The 24,177-nt window shown below is 38.2% G+C and overlaps 1 protein-coding gene across 1 annotated transcript; it reads left to right on the top strand.

The window, feature by feature from the left end:
- Nucleotides 1-1,162: 1,162 nt before the first annotated feature.
- Nucleotides 1,163-23,378, top strand: LOC308089522 (H-2 class II histocompatibility antigen, E-S beta chain-like). The gene is made up of 9 exons (XM_080434299.1): nt 1,163-1,285; nt 4,472-4,555; nt 9,403-9,660; nt 12,443-12,715; nt 14,663-14,882; nt 17,207-17,274; nt 18,615-18,728; nt 19,335-19,391; nt 19,889-23,378. Exons 2-8 carry the CDS (start codon nt 4,489-4,491, stop codon nt 19,370-19,372), a joined length of 1,038 nt encoding a protein of 345 aa, XP_080290425.1. The 5' UTR covers nt 1,163-1,285; nt 4,472-4,488; the 3' UTR covers nt 19,373-19,391; nt 19,889-23,378.
- Nucleotides 23,379-24,177: the final 799 nt, after the last annotated feature.

Raw genomic sequence — 24,177 nt, 5'->3', positions numbered from 1 at the left:
AGGTTTACATTCTGCCATGACGCTCGCGACAGACAAGCGTCACGTGACCCATGGCTACACTGCTTGTTGACATGTTTGTTTACCTTTGACTCCCAGAGGAGGAGAACAGCAGGAGGTGCGAGGACATCAACAAGAGTAAAATAAAACAAACAATAAATAAATACATAATTATGTACAGTCTGTCAGGTTGTTCACTTCAACATGTCTCTCTAGTAACAGGTGATGTTTAATAAAATAATAATTCTGATTGGCTGCTGAGTGAAACACACACACACACACACACACACACACACACACACACACACACACACACACACACACACACACACACACACACACACACACACACACACACACACACACACACACACACACACACACACACACACACACACACACACACACACACACACACACACACACACAGTATGTGTAAAGTAGGCCAGTGGAGTGCTCCAGCATTTTATTTGGGTTTTCTCTTCTGTGCCCAGGTATTTTACTTTCTGATTCAAGTTGTCCCTCTTTCTTTCTTTCTTTCTTTCTTTCTTTCTTTCTTTCTTTTTCTTGTGTTTCTCTTCAACAGAATCAGAATCATCTTTATTGTCACATCACAGGTTAAAGGTGCAAAGAAGTGGGGGAAATTATTTTTTGTGCAGCGCCATCGTTTTAATTTTCAGAAAGAGAAAAAAAGAGGACGGGGGTGGGGCAAGGAGAGAATAAAAGATGAATCAAACAAAGATATTTACACAAAGTATTTACACATAGCTTATCTATCTGGTACTGTATAGACATAAGGTGCATAAGGTACAGTATGTACATGAGGAGACATAAGGTGCATAAGGTACAGTATGTAAACGAGGTTAGACATAAGGTGCATAAGGTACAGTATGTGCATTTGGTTAAACATAAGGTGCATAAGGTACAGTATGTGCATTAGGTTAAACATAAGGTGCATAAGGTACAGTATGTACATAAGGAGACATAAGGTGCATGAGCAGCAGCTATATACATGATTATGTGCAATAATCCAGACTGTCGTCTTTCTGGAAACAGATGATGCAACATCATATCTTTAATCTGATTGGCTGATTCTTCTAAACTATAAAACGAGTCCTCCTTCATTCTCTTTCAGACTCCAGAACTTCTCTTGAGGTAAACATGTGTTTATTCTGATCTGTTTATTCTCATCTATTAAATTCAGTTTAGATTTGATCAGTGTTGATGAAGATTACAGCCATCCTCCTCATCCTCTCCTCTGTACTTCAGGTCAAAGCGATCCCAGGAAGTAAGTACATTATATTTATGTTATTATATAATATAGACATTTATATATACTGTTATTATATAAAACCAAATATGAACAATGCACAATACAAACAAATGACCTGTGACACACACACACACACACACACACACACACACACACACACACACACACACACACACACACACACACACACACACACACACACACACACACACACACACACACACACGATTTTAGCCTCTGTCAGGAGGGGGGCAAGATTTTGTCACAAGGGGGGGTGGGGAGGGGGTGGACACAAAAACTATGGAACTCTGACTGGTATTATTTTACACTATGGAATTGGAAATAATAGAGCATATTCACATGGCGGCCATTTTGTCATTTTGCATTGAAGAAACAGGGTGGCATTTCATTAACTTAATAATAAAATGGCCGCCGTGTGAATATGGTCTTCAGAGACCACACCCCCTTGTCACCCTGCATAATAATACATATGTGCAGAGTAGACCAGTGGAGTGGAGAGCATTTTATTTGGGTTTTCTCTTCTGAAGAGACCAGATATTTACGGGTCCATTTGGTTCCATTTGTACACTCTCAGAGTTATGGGGGTCCTTGCAAATAAAACATTTGAGAACCACTAGTAGGACTCCTAATGTGTCATATATAGTGTCGTAGTAAATCAGAGCCATACATATTCTGAAGAAAACCCAGAGACTTGACATTCAGTAATTGGGTCTTATGATTAAAATAAGAACATTATAATGGTGTGTAAATGAAGAATTTGCCACGGACACATTTGTCCGTGTACGGTCATTATTGATGACCCCTGGGTTAGACATAAGGTGCATAAGGTACAGTATGTACTTGAGGAGACTTAAGGTTCATAAGGTACAGTGTGTATATGAGTTTAGACATAAGGTGCATAAGGTACAGTATGTACTTGAGGAGACTTAAGGTTCATAAGGTACAGTGTGTATATGAGTTTAGACATAAGGTGCATAAGGTACAGTGTGTATATGAGGTTAGACATAAGGTGCATAAGGTACAGTGTGTATATGAGGTTAGACATAAGGTGCATAAGGTACTGTGTGTATATGATGTTAGACATAAGGTGCATAAGGTACAGTATGTACATGAGGAGACATAAGGTGCATAAGGTACAGTATGTACATGAGGCGACATAAGGTATATAAGGTACAGTATGTACATGAGGAGACATAAGGTGCATAAGGTACAGTATGTGCATTACGTTAGACATAAGGTGCATAAGGTACAGTATGTACATGAGGTTAGACATAAGGTGCATAAGGTACAGTATGTGCATAAGGAGACATAAGGTTCATAAGCAGCAGCTATATACATGACTATGGGCAATAATCCACACTTCGTCGTCTTTCTGGAAACAGATGATGTAACATCATATCTTTAATCTGATTGGCTGATTCTTCTAAACTATAAAACGAGTCCTCCTTCATTCTCTTTCAGACTCCAGAACTTCTCTTGAGGTAAACATGTGTTTATTCTGATCTGTTTATTCTGATCTGTAATATATTAGAGTATATTTATATTGTTATAGTTATATTATTAAAACATACATTATATGTATCTTTTGATAAATGAAATATATCTATTGTTATTAATATAAATAAACATTATGTCTGTTGATTATATACTGAATAACATACTGTTATATTGATATATCAAATATACATACAGTTTATTCATAGTGTTATTATTTATAATACCATTGGTAAGCGGTAGCTCAGCCTCAAGGCCCGAACCAACAGGCTTTGGATCAATTATTTTACACTGTGCAAACTGACTTATGAACAATACACACTAATAACACACACACACACACACACACACACACACACACACACACACACACACACACACACACACACACACACACACACACACACACACACACACACACACACACACCTCTCATGTGACACTTTGATCACATGACCAGTCTGTTTTTAAAGACATTTGATGGTGTCAGCAGTGAGATGTAATGAGGCTTAGATTTATGTTTAATGAACATGAACAGCATTTTACCAGCAACGCTGAACACACAAACACACGCGCACACACACACACACACACACACACACACACACATACACATACACACACACACACACACACACACACACACACACACACACACACACACACACACACACACACACACACACACACACACACACACACACACACACACACACACAGTGTGTTGTGTCATTTAAGCCCATATGATCAGGGCCCTTCTGGTAGTTCTAGAGTCAGGTTTACTCTACCTAACAACACTAGTAGGAGCTAAATGTGTTATTTTTATTAGTAGTAGTATTGTGCACTGGGTTAGATAATTAGTTAGGGAAAGTTAGCCAAAGTTCTGACCAATCTGTAAAATAAATGCTTAACACTAGCTTTCTTCACAAACATGTTCATAAAGGTGTCTACAAACACCTCTCAATTTGTTCCAACCCAACTCCCTTGGGAAACTTTGTGGGATTCAATCAAAGTTTGGGTACCCGGAGGGCCTGGAAAAAAAACCTTGAACAATTCAAATTGGCCAAAATGAACTTGTGGGATGTCTAATTATAGGTTATCAGGGGTCCTGAATCTATTCCAACCATTAGTTTTTAGTAAAAAATTACTCTTGGCCATAAAAGTGACCACACCTACTTTTCAGGGTCCTATCCATCACATTGTGGTGGCTGTACTAGTCATCTACCTGGGCCCTCTCAGACCCCCACCTTTCAAGCAATGCATTCTGGGATAGGTGTTAAAATGTCACAGATCACAGAAGTGAACCTTTCAGGTTCTGTTTATTCAGCTCTCTGTATCTCTGCTACACATCACTCTATAAGCCATATCTCCTAAACTGGTGGATCAAACTGTACAACCAACATGTCAATGTGTAGCTATGATTCCTGCTTTCATATGACATGACAACATGTCAATGTGTAGCTATGATTCCTGCTTTCAAAACTATAAAACTAAGATTAATTAACAATAACAGGCTCTGTGTCATGGTGGGTCACATGTGTATACTGTAGTGAGTTGTGTATAAAGTGCAGGATTATAGATGTTCACAAGCAGTGGTGGAAAGTAACTAAATACATGTACTCAAGTCTCTTCTGTTTATTCTCATCTGTTTATTCTCATCTGTTTATTCTCATCTGTTAAATTCAGTTCAGTTCTGATCAGTGATGATGAAGATTACAGCCACCCTCCTCATCCTCTCCTCTGTACTTCATGTCAAAGCGATCCCAGGAAGTAAGTACATTATATTTATGTTATTATATTAAAGATACTGTTATAAATCTACTCTTATTATATAAAATATTCATTCATAGATTTACTCTTGTTATATAAAATACATGTATATTCATATTGTTATATTTATATTATTAAAACATACAGTATATTTATATTGTTATACATACATTCTATATATCTTTTGATAAATGAAATATATATCTATACTGTTAATATTAATTAATATAAATAAACAGTATGTCTGTTGATTATATACTGATTATACAACAGGTAGTTCCGACCAAGCAATCTGATTGGCTGAAATAGCTTTCTAGCCGTGCTTCAAACCAGCATCATAGCACGGGCCTAATCACATTAATAAATCACTCCGCACTGCAGTCCGCACCTGATTAGACCATATATGGGACAGCTGTGCTGTGAAGTCACGCTGTCCCACGGTAGGAAAACAAACAGACAGTAGCCTGACCCACCGCCGCCATCGGAGAACAAACACCTATGCAAAATGGACTATGTTGTTAATTTTGACTTATTTGGTGGACTTACGGTTGATCAATGGTTAGAAGGTTATAAATATCCTCCTGTGTTAAAGTAAAATTACTCCCATTTCGTTAACAGTCCAGTGTATGTTATACTTTATCGTACGAAGGTATCGCACGGCGAAAATAGCCGATCTACAAGTTCACAACACGTCGCCATCGCGACGTGTTGTCAGCTTGTAGATCAGTTATTTTGGCCACGTGACACGGTCGTACGACGGAGCATATAGCCTACTGGAATTCATTCCACTAAGCAAGCATAGCTCGGCTGTGTTGATGAGACGGTGCCTCAGGCTCATAGTGCTGCTACAGGGACTATTTAATGTCTCAGTGAAAAACTCTTCTCTTTACAGGGAAATGGATAATAGCGAAACATTTTTATTATGAATTGCTCCACAATATGAATACATTTGGATGTGTTTTGTTGGTAACTGTTGTATAATCACAATATTACACTCGAGGGTGTGCTTTACCTTACATTATTGGCACTTCTGTGATGCGGAGGCGGAACTCGGCTTCGCCTCGTTCCTGACCGCATCACAGGCGTGCCAATAATGACGGTAAAGCACACCCTCTCGTGTAATATTGCTTAAATAACATACTGTTATATTGATGTATCAAATATACATACAGTTTATTCATGTGTTATTATTTATAATACCATTGGTAAGCGGTAGCACACACACACACACACACACACACACACACACACACACACACACACACACACACACACACACACACACACACACACACACACACACACACACACACACACATTATCGGTGGTGTAAAGTAACTAAGTACATTTTAAAAGAACCGGACCAAAACCTTGTTGGGAGTGGTGTGATTACAGACAGGAGATCCCAGAACCTCAGGGACCTTTTGAACGGGTTATACACAGAAGCGCTTATTATAAAAACGGATACAAAATTGCATTTTACCCGTGGTGACGGAGGAACAACATATTCCCCACCATGGTGATTTCAGAGTAAACTCGACCCCGTTAGCAGGCCTGTGGCTTTCAGGGAATTTACGGCAAATTTCTGGTCTAAGTCTGGTCACCATCCGTAGACCCCTTAACAACTAAACCTCCCCCAGTAGTCCAGTCCCTGACTTAAGACACAACATGGGCCTGGAGATATCACAGTTATAAGAAGAGCAAAGGACAGAGGGGCCTCTTTAATCTACTGGTCTGCTTCAGAAGAAATGTCAACTTGACCACCAACCGTTCAGTGTCCACTTATATGTCAGTTGTACCAGTTAAAATACTCAAAAGACTCTAATGAACCAACCTGTCCTACTCCTCCGTCTAGAGAAATGCACTGATGCTCATCCTATCAAAACCCACTCACATCCTATGCCTACAACTTGGAATTTCTATCGGTCCTAAGTCTAGTCACACAGGGATAGCGAGCCAAACCATGCAAACCATATTTACATTTATACCATCAAGCAATACCACTGCACATAATCATAGCATTGCTCACAAATCATTGCATCAAACATTGCATCAGCTACAGATCTCTACCTGAATGAGTTGTGTATTATATCAGTAATGTAGCCGTTTGTGTGGAATTCCCATACTCACCGAGGGCGTGGTGATGTCCTTCAGAAGAAACCTAGTCTATTTATCTCTATAGCACTAACTCAGAAAATGAGGCTTTTTGGAAGATTAAAAGCTTCCCTTTATTTGCTCAGTTCATAGTGGGATTACAGATGTGTATTTAACAATACAAAATACAAATATAAATGAAATCTAGGAATGTTTCATGTCTGTCTGGCCAGATTTACAAAAGCCTTAATTTAGGCTTGTCCTAAACTCATTTAGAATTTAGATTAAAAAGGAGGAGGTTCCATTTAGATCTCATTCAGCCTGAAATACCGGCCAGTCTAAATTTGGTAGTTCCAAAAATGTATAATACCAATTATTAATATTATTCATTATTTATAGTATAATAATTATTAATAAACACCAAATAGGTTTCATCTCAAAATAGAGTAATTTCCCTTTTTTAATTTAAGTAATTTTTTACTTTCCTCCATGTGGAGCCATGACTGTTTATCATCTGAATAAGGTGCAGGAGAAGAAGCCCCAAAAACCTAAGAGCCCAAAGGGTCCAAAAGCCTCTCTGTGTCCAAAAGCCTCTCTGTGTCCAAAAGCCTCTCTGTGTCCAAAAGCCTCTCTGTGTCCAAAAGCCACCTCGCGCCTCCTCGCGCCTCCCTCAGCCTCCCTCAGCCTCCCTCAGTCTCCCTCAGCCTCCCTCAGCCTCTCTGTGATGCTCTGGTGTGAGCCCCTATATACAGTAGTACGGTCTAAAGGAAGCTCCCCAGACATGAGTGTGTGTGTATGTGTGCACGTAGGTGTGCACGTTGGTGATTCTTGGAAAGTTAAGAAAGTCAGTGTGTGTGTATGTGTGTGCACGTAGGTGTAATTCTTAGAAGTCAGTGTGTGTGTATGTGGCTTTTTGTCTCCGCCAGGCCGAAAGGCATGGCGAGAGAGTATGTTTTACCCTCCGTCCGTCCGTGTGTGTGTCCGTGTGTGTGTGTGTCCGTCCGTCCTGTCCGTGTGTTACCAGCTAATCTCTGGCACCGTTGGCCCGGTCGCTGCGAAACTGTGCACACACACTCCCTGGATGCCAATTCAGAACCTCTGCCTCAAATTTTTCACATGGGCCTGTTATAGCGCCACCTGGAGGCCGATTTGTGCAAAACCCATTTGTTTACATTACTCCTACAGATTTTATCCAAACATCATGCAATTCGGTACACAGTATCTCTATAGTGATGTGATCAACATATTCCATATTCCATCCTCATTGGCTAAGGTTTGCTTCCAAAATTTGCAGGATTGGTCCGTTTTGAACAAAATGCCTCAAATCATGAACGCAGCTTGCAATTTCCGTGAAATTTCACAAACACATTCCCACTAGGCCAAGGAAGAAATGCCACCCTTTTTCACATTGGCCTGTTATAGCGCCACCAGCAGGTCTAATATAGCAAAACACATTTTTGGAACAAAATGCCTCAAATCATGAATGCAGTGTCCGATTGCCGTGAACGACCTAAGAATAAATGGCACCCTTTTCACATTGGCCTATTATAGTGCCACCAGGAGGCCACAATAACGTACCTGACCTGGCGGAGACCTGTGCTCCGAGGAGCACTTTTTCTAGTTGTGCCTTTTTCAACAGCCACACACACACACACACACAAAAAACACTTACTTTGCACCTTGCACCGACATTCAGCATGGCCATATATGGGCATACTGGGGGGTTAAATTTCCCCCAAGATGTGTCTTATACCTGAGCATAATTCAGTAAATGCAATTATACTGCATATTATCAGCAATTATACATGAGTACATTAAATCATTAATAACATCAGGTTAAATACATGAGAAAATCAAATGATTCACGTTTGCATTAAATCTATCAAATCTTACTGCCTGCTGCAAGCCTTCCAGTGCAGCTCAGCAGTCATTTCAACCTGTCAGTCAATATCATATTCTTTCTTTAGGCAAATCAAGTGATAAAATAATTTAAAGCCTATATCCTAAAGTGAGCTGTGCATAAATTACATTCTAATACATTTCCATATGTTCAACAATTTACTCAAGTACTGTACTTAAGTACAATTTTCACTATTTTTACTTCTACTCCACTACATTTCAGAGGCAAATATTATGCTTTTACTCCACTACAATTATTTGAAAGCTTTAGTTACTAGTTACTTTGTAGATTTTGATTACAAAACATACACTTCATCCCTATATACATTTAGACCATTAGAAAATAGCAGATCTACAAGCTCATAATACGCCGCATTGCGACGCATTGTGAGCTTGTAGATCTGCTATTTTCAAAAGATTTTTATACATTTGAAAACTTGTGAAATGTATATTCTGTATAATGAGTACTTTCGGTACTTCAAGTACATTTTGACACCAATACTTTTGTACTTTTACTCAAGTAAATAAAACATTCTGGACTTATACTTGTAACAGCTAGTATTTCTACATTGCAGTATTTATACTTTTACTTAAGTAAAACATGTGAGTACTTTTTCCACCACTGTATATTATATTATATTACATTATATTATATAATGTTATGTTCACATCCTGAAATAAATCATTATGAATCTGTTTCATAATATTATAAAAACATTTAAATCTGTTGAATAAAATGTTTTACAGGAAGATACTTCATGACTGTTTAACATGATGATGATGATGATGATGATGATGATGATGATGATGATGATTGTTATTTGTATTTAATGTCATCTTTGTTTTATTTCCAGTGTTTCATGAGCACATTCAACTCTTTGGCTGTTCAGACACAGTTAAAGACTCATATAAAGAGTGGATGATGGGACTGGATGGTGAAGTGTTGTTCTACGCAGACTACAACAAAGGGAAGATGGTGTTCCCTCAGCCTCCGTTTGTAGATCCTATGACCCTCCCAGGAAGAGCTTATGCAACAGCTGTGGGTGATCAGCACTTCAGCAAAGGCCAGCTGGACACAATTCTCACTGCCTTGAAGAAACCACCAGTGAAAGGTACATGAATACTATGAACACAATAGTTATTAACTAAAACGGTTGAATATATTTAACATTAATGAAAATGTTTAAGTCATTCAATCCAGGAACACATATCTGTCATTTTAGATTTCTTTGGCTGTTCAAAAATAGCAGATCTACAAGCTCATAGTGCAGCACCGAGTGCCGCGCAAGAGCTGCTATTTTTGGGGGGAAAATCATGAAAAAGGTTTGAGAATCACTTATATTATAGCAACATCTGTTTTTTTTTTGGTTTTTTTAATGTTAGGATTTAGAAGACATTTGTAGAATCCCCCAGAAGCAAATATTTGAGTTACAAATGTTTGCTTTAAAAGTATATATATATTCAAAGATTTGCGCAAACTTTCATGATTTTCAAAAATAGCAGATCTACAAGCTCATAGCGCGGCACCGAGTGCTGTGCTAAATGGGTTAAACATGTATTAAGCATTTATGTTTTTTATGGTGACATATTTTCTAAATAATATGTATTTTTAGTAAACATGAATATGTGCTCAAGGTGCTTTAATGTTTAATTTACAAATCTCTGCATTAGTATCTGCTCTGTACAGCCTGAGCTGTAGGTGAGGTGTAGATGATACAACTATGTAGATGATACAACTATGTAGATGATACAACTATGTAGATGATACAACTATGTAGATGATACAACTATGTAGATGATACAACTATGTAGATGATACAACTATGTAGATGATACAACTATGTAGATGATACAACTATGTAGATGCAGGAGGAGAGGCTGGAGGGGGGGGAAGGAAAAGGGCATGAATGTGGACTTCAATAGTCTTTTTCATGTGATAATGAGTGACCTCTGAGTTTCACATGTACGCTAGACGGGGGAATAAATGAGACACACACACTAACGTAGGCTATATAGTATGTTTTACATACAGTACATGAACACACACACTAACGTAGGCTATATAGTATGTTTTACATACATGAACACACACACTAACGTAGGCTATATAGTATGTTTTACATACAGTACATGAACACACACACTAACGTAGGCTATATAGAATGTTTTTCATACATGAGACACACACACTAACGTAGGCTATATAGTATGTTTTTCATACATGAACAAACACACTAACGTAGGCTATATAGTATGTTTTACATACATGAACACACACACTAACGTAGGCTATATAGTATGTTTTACATACATGAACACACACACTAACGTAGGCTATATAGTATGTTTTTCATACATGAACACACACACTAACGTAGGCTATATAGTATGTTTTTCATACATGAACACACACACTAACGTAGGCTATATAGTATGTTTTTCATACATGAACACACACACTAACGTAGGCTATATAGTATGTTTTTCATACATGAGACACACACACACACACACACACACACACACACACACACACACACACACACACACACACACACACACACACACACACACACACACACACACACACACACACACACACACAAACACACACTAATGTAGGCTATATAGTATGTTTTTCATACATGAACACACACACTAACGTAGGCTATATAGTATGTTTTACATACATGAACACACACACTAACGTAGGCTATATAGTATGTTTTTCATACATGAACACACACACTAACGTAGGCTATATAGTATGTTTTTCATACATGAACACACACAACTGAATCAGTTGTGTGAAGCTCCTCCCATGTGGCTTCCTGCTGTAAATGTAGCTTTGGGGAGGAGGGGGGTTGAGTTGCCCCGCCCCACTCATTAACTATTCTATTGTTATTTAATTAGCTTCCAATGGTTCTTAATCACTTGTCCCATTCACCTGAAGACGCTCCCTCGTCTCTCACAGTGATTTGCAGTTAGTATGTGGGCTGCTAGCAGTGGTGGAAAGTAACTGAGTAGATTTACTTAAGTACTGTACTTAAGTACAATTTTGAGGTATTTGTACTTTACTTGAGTCTTCCCAGTTTTCAATACTTTTACTTCTACTCCACTACATCTCTGATCCAAATATTGTACTTTTACTCCACTACATTTACTTTAAAACTTTAGTTACTAGTTACTTTGTAGATTTTGATTATTATTACAAAACATACATTAACCACTTCAGCCCTATATACATTTTGGCCATTTGAAAATAGCAGATCTACAAGCTCACAATATGTTGTGATGCAACACATTGTGAGCTAGTAGATCTGCTATTGGATCTGCTATAAGGATTTTCATACATTTGAAAACTTGAAAGGGACATTCTGCACAATAATGAGTACTTTTACTTTTGGTACTTAAATTATATTTTCATACCAATACTTTTGTACTTTTACTCAAGTACATTTTGAATTCTGGACTTTTACTTGTAACAGAGTATTACTATATTGCAGAATTGATACTTTTACTTAATTACTTGTAAAACATTTGAGTACTTTTTTCCACCACTGGCTGCTAGTAGCCCCGCCTTCCTCCTATTACTCTGTGGCTGTGGCTCACACACACACACACACGCACGCACGCACGCACGCACACACACACACACACACACACACACACACACGCACACGCACACGCACACGCACACTCTCACTCACTCACACACGCACACGCACACGCACACGCACACGCACACGCACACGCACACACACACACACACACCTATTTTAGACTTTATGTAATGACATATTTGGCCGATAGGGGGCAGTTCGCCTAGTGTTGATATTATACAGATGATAATAAAACTGAACATTAATGTCATTTTTAATTGTCTATTTCCAGATGGATATGTGTTCTATAAGGCTTCCCGCTGTGTGTTTAACTCCAGTGAGCTGAAGGACATACAGTACATACAGTCAATGAATTTCGATGGTGATGAGATCACCAGGTGGGACAGTAGAGTAGATCAGTTTGTTGGATACACTGAGTTTGGTGTGAAGAACGCAGAGCGCTGGAATAAAGATCCTGGATACCTGGCTGTGATCAGAGCAAACCGAGAGGGATTCTGCAAACCCAACACTGAGCTCTACTACCCCTCTGTTCTGAACAAGAGAGGTGAGCTGATCTCAGAGCAGCACTCAACACTCATCACCTCATAAACTATAACATGACATCATAATAAATCATTCTATTCAGAGATGATTAATGGTGTTAATATTGATCTGATAATGATTATAAAACATCCCTTGGTCTGGGCCGTAGCGTGACGGTCCAGGCACCCCAGGCTGCAATGCCAGCCTGACAGCGTGTCGCAGGTTCGACTCCCGTTCCCGACGACCTTTGCTGCGTGTCACCCCCATCTCTCTCCTCATGTCCTGTCAGACTACTATCACTATCCCTCTCTAAAAACATTCAATACAGGGACGCATCTGTGTCATTTTAGATTTCTTTGGAATTCAAAAATAGCAGATCTACAAGCTCACAGCACGGCACCGAGTGCCGTGCTGTGAGCTTGTAGATCTGCTATTTTTGAAAAATCGTGAAAATGTGTGCAAATCTTTGAATGTATATATCTTAAAGTGAACATTTGTAACTCAAATCTTTGCTTCTGGGGGTCCCTGGAACAACATATTTGACAAATGTTCGCTTTAAAAATATACATATTTAAAGATTTGCACACATTTTCACGATTAAAAAAAAGCGCGGCACTCAGTGCCACGCTACGAGCTTGTAGATCTGCTATTTTTGAATAGCCAAAGACATCTAAAATGACACAGATGCGTTCCCGTATTGAATGGGTTAATATTCTGAGAAACATTTCAGATCCTTTTGATTTATACTGTATCCTAACACACTGTCACACAGTGATTTATACTGTATCCTAACACACTGTCACACAGTGATTTATACTGTATCCTAACACACTGTCACACAGTGATTTATAATGTATCCTAACACACTGTCACACAGTGATTAATACTGTATCCTAACACACTGTCACACAGTGATTTATACTGTATCCTAACACACTGTCACACAGTGATTTATACTGTATCCTAACACACTGTCACACAGTGATTTATACTGTATCCTAACACACTGTCACACAGTGATTTATACTGTATCCTAACACACTGTCACACAGTGATTTATACTGTATCCTAACACGCTGTCACACAGTGATTTATACTGTATCCTAACACGCTGTCACACAGTGATTTATACTGTATCCTAACACACTGTCACACAGTGATTTATACTGTATCCTAACACACTGTCACACAGTGATTTATACTGTATCCTAACACACTGTCACACAGTGATTTATACTGTATCCTAACCCACTGTCACACAGTGATTTATACTGTATCCTAACACACTGTCACACAGTGATTTATACTGTATCCTAACACGCTGTCACACAGTGATTTATACTGTATCCTAACACACTGTCACACAGTGATTTATACTGTATCCTAACACACTGTCACACAGTGATTTATACTGTATCCTAACACACTGTCACACAGTGATTTATACTGTATCCTAACACACTGTCACACAGTGATTTATACTGTATCCTAACACACTGTCACACAGTGATTTATACTGTATCCTAACACACTGTCACACAGTGATTTATACTGTATCCTAACACGCTGTCACACAGTGATTTATACTGTATCCTAACACGCTGTCACACAGTGATTTATACTGTATCCTAACACACTGTCACACAGTGATTTATACTGTATCCTAACACGCTGTCACACAGTGATTTATACTGTATCCTAACACGCTGTCACACAGTGATTACGGGGGAGAACGGGGGAGATACATTTTTGCTGGTTGATGACCAAGCGTTTTGCAGCTTTCTGGATCATTTGGATCTCATTTGGATGATATACAATTATTAATGATAATGACATTTTCCTATGACTGATATATAATAATAATAATAATAATGATAATGATGATGATAATGATAATGATAATGATAATGATAATGATAATGATAATGATGATGATAATGATAATGATAATAATAATCATCTTTTTTAGGAGTGGAGCCCAAAGTGAGACTGAAGTCAATGACTCCCCCTCGTCGTGGTGAACACACTCACATGCTGAGGTGCAGCAGCTACGACTTCTATCCTAAAGTGATCCTGGTGACCTGGTGGATAGGTCTAGAACCTTTGACCTCTGGTCTCTCCTCTACCGATGAGCTGTCTGATGGAGACTGGTACTACCAGTACCACTCCTACCTGGAGTACACACCCAGGTACACACCTAACAGACACCTATACATATAATACACACCTCTACTGGTACTAGCAGTACCACTCCTACCTGGAGTACACACCCAGGTACACACCTAACAGACACCTATACATATAATACACACCTCTACTGGTACTACCAGTACCACTCCTACCTGGAGTACACACCCAGGTACCTAACAGACACCTATACATAGAAATACACACTTAGTAGACACTTATACATATATTCTTTAAAAATAAAACACGTGTTACTCACTTGCTGAAAATGGGCCATTAATTGGTAGGTTAATAATACTAAGGGACCAGTCGAAATGTACATAAGGGGGGGCATGGAGGAAATGTATGTGCCCTGATCTAAAATGCCATGACCCTCCCTTTGACAAAAAAAAAAAAATCAATGACCCTCCCCAAGTGATTACAAAAAAAAGAGTAACCCTCCCCGCCTAGAAGTGTCACGATATATTGTGTCACGATATAGCCTATCGTGGTATTAAAATGTGATGATAGGTATTGTCATGATGTCATACTGTATCGTAATATTTTTTTTATTGTTTTTTTAATACAAAAAAAACACTTTCTTTTTTTTTGCCGGTGAAAGTTAGGAGTTTTTACTGTATGATATGAAATGTAAAGCTTATCATAATCATAGTAATTATTAATCATGTCCTCCATCATATTCAAGGTATTTTGGAGAGAAATGAAACAGACTCCAGTCAGTCACTTTCAGTTTAAAGCACTGCAGAGTGTGTCAGCTGATGCTCGTTGACGCTCGTTAATGTGACATGCATCTGCACTCTCAAATAGGCCTACATCTAATCTAAGATTGTATTATACTGTATCTGGTATTATAGATTTTTTTTAGCTGTTGGAAATAACTAGGCTGCACTTGGTTGGTAAAGTCCAGATGACAAAAATATGAGGTTTGTGGAATTTATAGTTATGCAGTCTTATATTATATTATATTTGTTATATTAGTGTCTATCTGTCCTCTGAAACAATGGGTTTATAGTTAGTGAGAACTTCACTTCTCCATTAAGCTTGCACAAATTTATTTATTTGTGTGTACAAAGCACTTTGTAATTGTTTCTAACTTGCTTTATAACGTTATTTATAAGATGATGGCCAATGTTGATGATACATGAGAAAAGAACATTAATAATATATCATATCGATATCATGCCCAACATCATGTATCGTATTGTGAAATTCTTGACACCCCTAACCCTCCCCATCAAATACAACATGACATTTAAAACTGATATGTCCAATGTTTTGCTTTCCACATTGATTAGAACATTGCTGTAGTGTAGTCAGTCTTGCTAAATGCACAGTGTATCTGTAGTAGTGGTAGCAGAATGGATAGTGTTCTCATCTTACATGTGGGAAACCCATTGAATCCTGGTCAGATTGAAGAAAGTTGAATATTTGGTAACCAGTAGTTTAAAACTTTTGTCACTCTGCCCTTTTAATTATCAACTACAGTGACTACAACTACACTGTTGCCTACATAAAACAAATTAGGCTATCAATTATGGCCTGATGCTTCTGGTTTTACTTGTGGAGCTAGGCATCTATACACAACTGTCCATATAGATCCACATTAATCACATGCACAGAATTACTTCAAATGATTATGAATATCCAGTTATAGTAGGCCTATTTATAATGCATCTCTCCAATAACGCCTGTTGAAGTTTTGCTTAATTGTTCAACCACCATCGTTAAGACGCTGAATAGATTTGACTGGGTCGTTCACACTCGCTGTGCGTTGATGGCTTGTTAACGACCGTCATTGATTCTAAATAGACAAGGTGTTACTTGATTTGAATTCTTTGTATCCTTTGAAATGGAGAGGGTTCATTGACCACTGTTCTGCTGTACTAAAAAGGTATATAAAAAACGGACTATTTTATCAATTCAAAATTGCATGACCCTCCCTTGGATTCAAAGTAAAATTAGCTGACCCTCCCTTGGACCAAAATTAGAAAGGCATGACCCTCCCCTATTTTCCTCCATGCCCCCCCTTATGTAAATTTCGACTGGTCCCTAAGTCACACACACACACACACACACACACACACACACACACACACACACACACATACACATACACATACACATACACACACACACACACACACACACACACACACACACACACACACACACACACACACACACACACACAGGAATACGCTATTACGTGTGTATCTCGTTACTAAGTTTCTTCTGCTCCTTACCATCCTGTGTGTGTGTGTGTGTGTGTGTGTGTGTGTGTGTGTGTGTGTGTGTGTGTGTGTGTGTGTGTGTGTGTGTGTTACAGATCAGGAGAGAAGATCACATGCATGGTGGAACATCCCAGCCTGACCGCGCCTATCAAGATGGACTGGGGTCAGTTACTGTAATCTACTGTATTCTACTGTATTCTACTGTAATCTACTGTACTCTACTGTATTCTACTGTACTCTATACTGTAATCTACTGTATTCTACTGTATTCTACTGTAATCTACTGTAATCCACTGTATTCTACTGTAATATACTGTATTCCACTGTACTCTACTGTATTCTACTGTACTCTATTCTAATGTTTTACACTACACTCTGTTTTACGGGTTCAAGGATTATTCTCTATTTGTACCTGAAGGTATATTTGTTTTGCAGAGAGGAAAGACATCACTCCATAAAACAAAATCAATACAAATACGTTAAAACATCCTAAAAAGTAACCATTCTAATAAGAAGGTCATGACAGGAGCCTCACCTACTTAGAGCTTAAGTGTCACGTCTAGATGAGGTCCATTATCTTTGTTTACTAATGGCTGCAGATAATCATCTTTGTTTACTAGAGCAATGGCTGCAGGTACAAAGACATTTATATATTGTTTTTTCAAAGAGTAAACTAAATGAATACTTGCACACTGAAGGCTCCATTGCAGACAGGTTGTATAACATCCACTGAATGCCTTAGTGACGTTTGGAGCTTGTACTCTTCATCACACTCTTCATCACACTTCAGCTTATAAGTATAAATTGGGTAATGTCTTCTAAATTATATCCTTTGATTTGGATGTATTTAGCTCTAAGAAGGACACGTCTCACCAGCTGACAAACTCCTCAAGGACTCATTAATACTGAACAGACTCACAATGACTGTGTTGTCTGTTTCAATATGGTTCTGTTTTCATGTTTACTTTGGTACAAGTTCATGTACAGAATGTAAAGTAAGGGGGTGAGAGAACACAGCCTTGTGGTGTGCCTGTAGAAGAACCATCCTAAAGTCCTCTATGTGTTCTATAGGTGAATTCTATAGGGTTGAGACTGTGCTCAGTTTCACTTTGAAACTCTGTCTTCAACCAGCTTCTCTAAAGTGTTCATTGTGAGAGAAGTGACAATCAGCCTGAAGTCATTCAGACCTTTATGGTTTCTACCTTTAGGAACAGCAGTGATTAATGGCTGCTTCCACCTGTTAGCTCCTGTACTAAAAATATTATACACAATAACAGAAGTTGGCCACTGATATATTTACTTTATTGTACTCTGTTTACTGTACAGTTCAACTGTACTGTACTCTGTCTTATGTCACATACTGTGTTTGGTTGTTGTCATATTATTGTCAGATGACTCCATGCCAGAGGCAGTGAGGAACAAGGTGTTTTAAACTACTGTAATAATATAATATGGTATAATTAATGTAATGTAATGTAATTAATATCATATTTGTATTGTCAGATTTCTCCATGCCAGAGTCAGTGAAGAACAAGGTGGCCATGGGAGCATCGGGTCTGGTTCTGGGTCTGGTCTTGTTCCTGTCTGGATTCATCTACTTCCAGTGGAAGAAACGAGGTGATTAGCATGGTTAATTAACATGTTTATTACACGTTTAATTAACATGTTTAATTAACATGTTTATTACATGTTTAATTAACATGTTTAATTAACATGTTTAATTAGTTATTATACTACCAGTGGAAGAAATTAGGTCAGATCAACACAGGATCACATGACATGTGGAACCCTCACAGAAATGCAAACAAACAAACAAACAAACAAACAAACAAACATGTAAAGCCACAACCTAAACTGGTTTATATTGGTTTAGAACCTTAACCGGTTTAGACCAGTTTAGACGACCTAGTTAGAGGTCAAAGTGTGTTCTATGTTGTCACATTTAGCTTTAATACATCAGTGTTACATTTAGTCCTAAATAAGTCAAATGTTCACATTAGTTCTGATGACTGAACCCTAATGTTGTTGTGTTGTTGTTGTTGTTGTTGTTGTTGTTGTTGTGTGAACATGTCTGTATTTTATGGAGAAATACAAACAATACATATGATTTATTCCCCACACTGTGGCAGTGTCCCTTTAACAGAGTCTGTTTGTCTGTCGGTCTGTCTGTCTGTCTGTCTGTCTGTCTGTGTGTTTTAACTGTCGCTCTTCTTCTTCTATCAGGTCTTATTCTGGTGCCGACAACCAATGAGGATCTTTAGACTCCTCCCACACACCCAGGTCCACTCCCTCTTTCTTTTTAATTCACTTCTATTTAAAATGTATAAAAGTGTATAAAACTAGAACACATTCACAAAACAACATGCTGGTGTAAGAAGTGAAACAACTAGACTAGGATACTAATACAAACTACTGAATTAATTAACTTATTCAACTACTTTGAACATTGATTTTCAGAGATGTAACTAATTTAATTTCTTATCATAATTAATCTAATAATCAAATTTAATAATCAAATAATTTAAAGTTGTATCAGACGACACTGTTGACAATGTGGTCAGATGTATTGATTCATCAATCAAATATTCATTAATCAAATATAAACATGTTTAACGAGGCACAATGGCGAGGCGCAGTGAGAGAGTCAGCATAACCTTGCATCACCAGACTTTCCAATGATTCAGTTCATTGAATATAAGGGAAGGTTGTTCTAAAGTGTTAACATGTTCACACAGTTAATACATTCTGATTCTTATTGGTTTATTGTCTTTTCACAGAACACCTGGGTGTGTTTTCAGAGAAGCAGACAGTCATTGCTGCCCCCTGGTGGAGAGAGGAGGAAATACATGCGTGTCCAACTTTTAAATATGAAAAAAGTCATAACAGCAGCACAATGATGACATCATCAAGCTTTTAAATAGTCATAACCATAGATTTATATAAAGGCTAGATGGCTCAAGGGGGCGGCGCAAGCGTAGCTCAACCGCGGCCATCTTGAAACAGTCATTCATAACATTATGTCTATGGTGCATATACTTTGAAATAACCATAGCGTGCTCAATTTTCATCCGATTTTCAAACGGTTTGGTGTGTTGTAAACACCAAATATGTAGTTATGATACTGCATACTTATAATTATAATCATGTTCTTTTTTATATATATACTTTTAAGTATGCAGTATCATAACTACATCTTTGGTGTTTACAACACACCAAACCGTTTGAAAATCGGATGAAGATTGAGCACGCTATGGTTATTTTAAAGTATATGCACCATAGACATAATGTTATGAATGACTGTTTCAAGATGGCCGCCATGTGGCAACGTCGTACTCCATTGGCCAGCAGCGCGGGTGAGTCATCTAGCCTTTATATATATCTATGGTCATAACAGCAGCACAATGATGACATCATCAAGCTTTTAAATAGTCATAACAGCAGCACAATGATGACATCATCAAGCTTTTAAATAGTCATAACAGCAGCACAATGATGACATCATCAAGCTTTTAAATAGTCATAACAGCAGCACAATGATGACATCATCAAGCTTTTTAACAGATGTGTCTTTTAAACAAAATGCTAAGGATAATTAGTGTGGGAGATTCATCAAATAACTGTTATAGTGTCTGTGGTCAGAAAACACAAACATAACATGTCAGTGACAACACTTGTACTGAGTTCTACACAAAGTGATAATCAATGAGGAGCCGGTCATTATTGAGAAATAAACCCAGACAAGGTGATTAGACCCGATAGCAGAGGGTCTTTATCACCCTGAAGGGCTTTATTTCTCAATAATAACCAGCTCCCCATTGATTATCCTGCTTATTACACGGCTACTTAATAAATAAATAAATAAATCAACCCAAAAGTAACAAAACAAAGGATTGCATTGCTTACGATAATGAAAGTATTCCATTAATTCATGCCAGGTGTGTCCAGAGCAACACAGTCGCCTCAGAAAACAAGGGGAAAAATAGAATCAATATTCAGTTACTGTATTGATTATTTATGAGTCTTTGATTAGACAACAGTCTGTTATTGAGTTCAGAGGTCATTAATCAAAAGAAGACCGCTGAATTCAGTGAGTGACCAATCAGAATCAAGCATTCAACCAAGCCGTGTAATAAACTATATTGAAACATTAAATAAACTAGACCATACCCTGTTGTGGCTCCCTGGCGGAGGGCAGACGTTGGTGTTGCCATGTTCGCCTATTGTATGCGGTTTAGGGTGAATATTGGTGGTAGTGTGTTTTTGGCGTTGGTTGTGAAAGTGCAAGTGCAAGTTTTCCAAGAGGCAATGTATAGCCTATGTGTGAAGGAGCTTCGTGTGGCCTTCTTTTCGTTGACCTTGTTGCTTGTAGGTTGCGCTTCGTTTGGGCTTGTTTTCATAGACCTTGCTGCTTGTTTCTCGCGCGAAATGTGGCAACCCTGTGCAGTGTGATCTCCCATTGTTTGACACATAAACGCTAATAATAAGCTGAGATTTGTTGAAATTAAAAAAGGGCTTCGCAGTTGTGTTCAGATGGTAATGGGCAATGGCTGTGTGCAAAATCAGATCAATTTTGCTCCAGGCAGTGAGAAGAACCGGGCACACATTTTTGCTCTCAGAGGTTTTTGCTCTCAGAGGTTTGTGGAATTATAGGAGGATGATCAAACACACAATCAGAGTTCTTCATAACATTAATATTAATATCCATCTGAATGGAAGTCAGTCAGCCATGTTTGTGAAAAAGGTTTTACTATTTTATAATTGACCATAAGTCATTTATTATGTAATCATTTATAATGTGTGATACTTAATGTGTTACGATCATTATACATCACAGTTTCCCTGTGATGGGTGGACCTGGACCCTCTAGGGTGGTCTGAGGTGATGGGTGGACTTGGACCCTCTAGGGTGGTCTGAGGTGATGGGTGGACCTGGACCCTCTAGGGTGGTCTGAGGTGATGGGTGGACCTGGACCCTCTAGGGTGGTCTGAGGTGATGGGTGGACCCTCGTCCAACCAAATTAGACAATGTCGGTCCACCACAGTCTAGGAAATGAATATGAAACACTGATGACATGCAATCATGTATATTAAGTAATGATTTATATGTAATCATGAGCAGGGGAGCAGATCTCATTACAACTTAGGAGGGAACCACAAACAAGGAATCTTCTCATCAATAACATCCCCAACATAGAGTTAACGCTAGGATTTTAAACTAACTAATAATGTTCACAATGATTAGTTTGTCTGACATTTGGTATAAAAAAAAAAACACCAAATCCATGTTCAATGCATGATTAGAGGTTGACATCACATGATTTAACTACAAACACATGAACATGATGAACATGTTTAACTGCAGGTTTTACAAACATTGATTCTTTCACATTAATTCAAATCATTTGAGATTTGATTTTGGTAAAAGATGTACGAGCAACAACTTAAACTTAAACCCAGAATAACACATTAAAGCATAATGAAACACTTGTTTACAATGTGTTCCTGCAGCATAACTAAACATAAATAGTCCAATAAATGTATTTGATAAATCTAAACTAAACAGTCAGATGACCTCTGCACAGCAGGGGGTCTGACAGGACACACTGAGTTAATGATATTTACAACATTTAGGTTTGTCTGTTTATCTGATTTAATGTTGATGAGTTAAAACAGACAACACAGCACTACACACACACACACGCACACGCACACGCACACACGCACACACACACACACACACACACACACACACACACACACACACACACACAATATGTGTCTAATTCAGACAGTTTAGATATTCCTTGGTCAGTATTATTTATCTTTCCGTTTTTCAGCTCCACTGTTGTGTTTCTATCCGTTCATATTGGCTGAACTTCACTCATTAAACTAGTTAACAGCTCTGTGGACAAGTGATGATGATGAAGATGATGATGATGATGATGAAGCTTGTGGATTCATTTATGTGTCAGTTGTTGATGATCAGGACACACGGGTGGCAAAAACAAAACCTTCACAAAGTATTGTGTTTACTGTATGTGAGAATGATTTCAAAAGTGGAATCAGCTTCTATTCAATATAGATTTTAAATTATATCATTTATTTAAAACCCTTTATTGGAGGAACATGTCAGACATGTCCCCTCCTTCCCCCCTGGGATCTGCACCCCTGATCATGAATGGTTTGAAGTTCAGATGTTAGATTTTGGCTTTCATTTGCTTGGTTTGAATGGAATGTCACAATATCAATAAAGGAATAAGAAACATAATTGGGCCTCATGTTTTCTTACATTTCACTCATACAGCATTTTATCTTAACTGTCTGTTAAGAGAAAATACAAGAGAAGCCAAACCTCCACATTCACCAAATGTGTTTTTCCCCAGGTGTGCTGAACTGTGTGTCCTTTCCATGTCCTACCTGAAGGCAGCGTTCAAGATCATTGTAAAACAAACTTTTGGATATTACTCCTTCAGAGTACACATGATCTTTATAGTCATGTGATCAAGATGGATCGGTTAGATTTTTCATATTCCATCCTGATTGGCTAAGATTGACATCTAAAGTTTGTAGGAGTGGCCAGTTTCATGCCGCAAATCATGAACGCAGTGTCCGATTGCGGTAAAACGTTGCACGCACATTTTCACTACGTTGAGGAACAAATGCCACCCTTTTAACATTGCCCTATTATAGTGCAAGCAGGAGGTTGCGCAAAACCTTTTTTTCCCCTACAAATGCAAATCGGTACATATTATCTCTTTAGTCAAGTGATCAAGACGGATCAGTCAAATTTTTCACATATTTCCACATATTTGTCCGCAGAGTTGCAGACCCACATCTGAAAATATGTGGTGCCAGGGATCCCCATACAATATGTGCGTTAAAATGTTTCAAAAATATTCGAAATATTTTACCTTTTTCCCCAATATTTTTTGAAAATGGCAGAACTACAAGCTCACAACATGTTGTGATGTGACACATTGTGAGCTTGTTGATCTGATATTTTCAAATAGCCCATGCAAAGTGGTAAAACTGAGCCTTGTTGCTTCTTTTGGGCTTGTTTTCATAGA

Source organism: Gymnoscopelus braueri, assembly GCF_963280865.1.
Source record: "Gymnoscopelus braueri genome assembly, chromosome: 7".
Taxonomy (NCBI): domain Eukaryota; kingdom Metazoa; phylum Chordata; class Actinopteri; order Myctophiformes; family Myctophidae; genus Gymnoscopelus; species Gymnoscopelus braueri.
The sequence above is the reverse complement of the archived record's forward strand: the minus strand, read 5'-3'. Positions and strand labels throughout refer to the sequence as shown.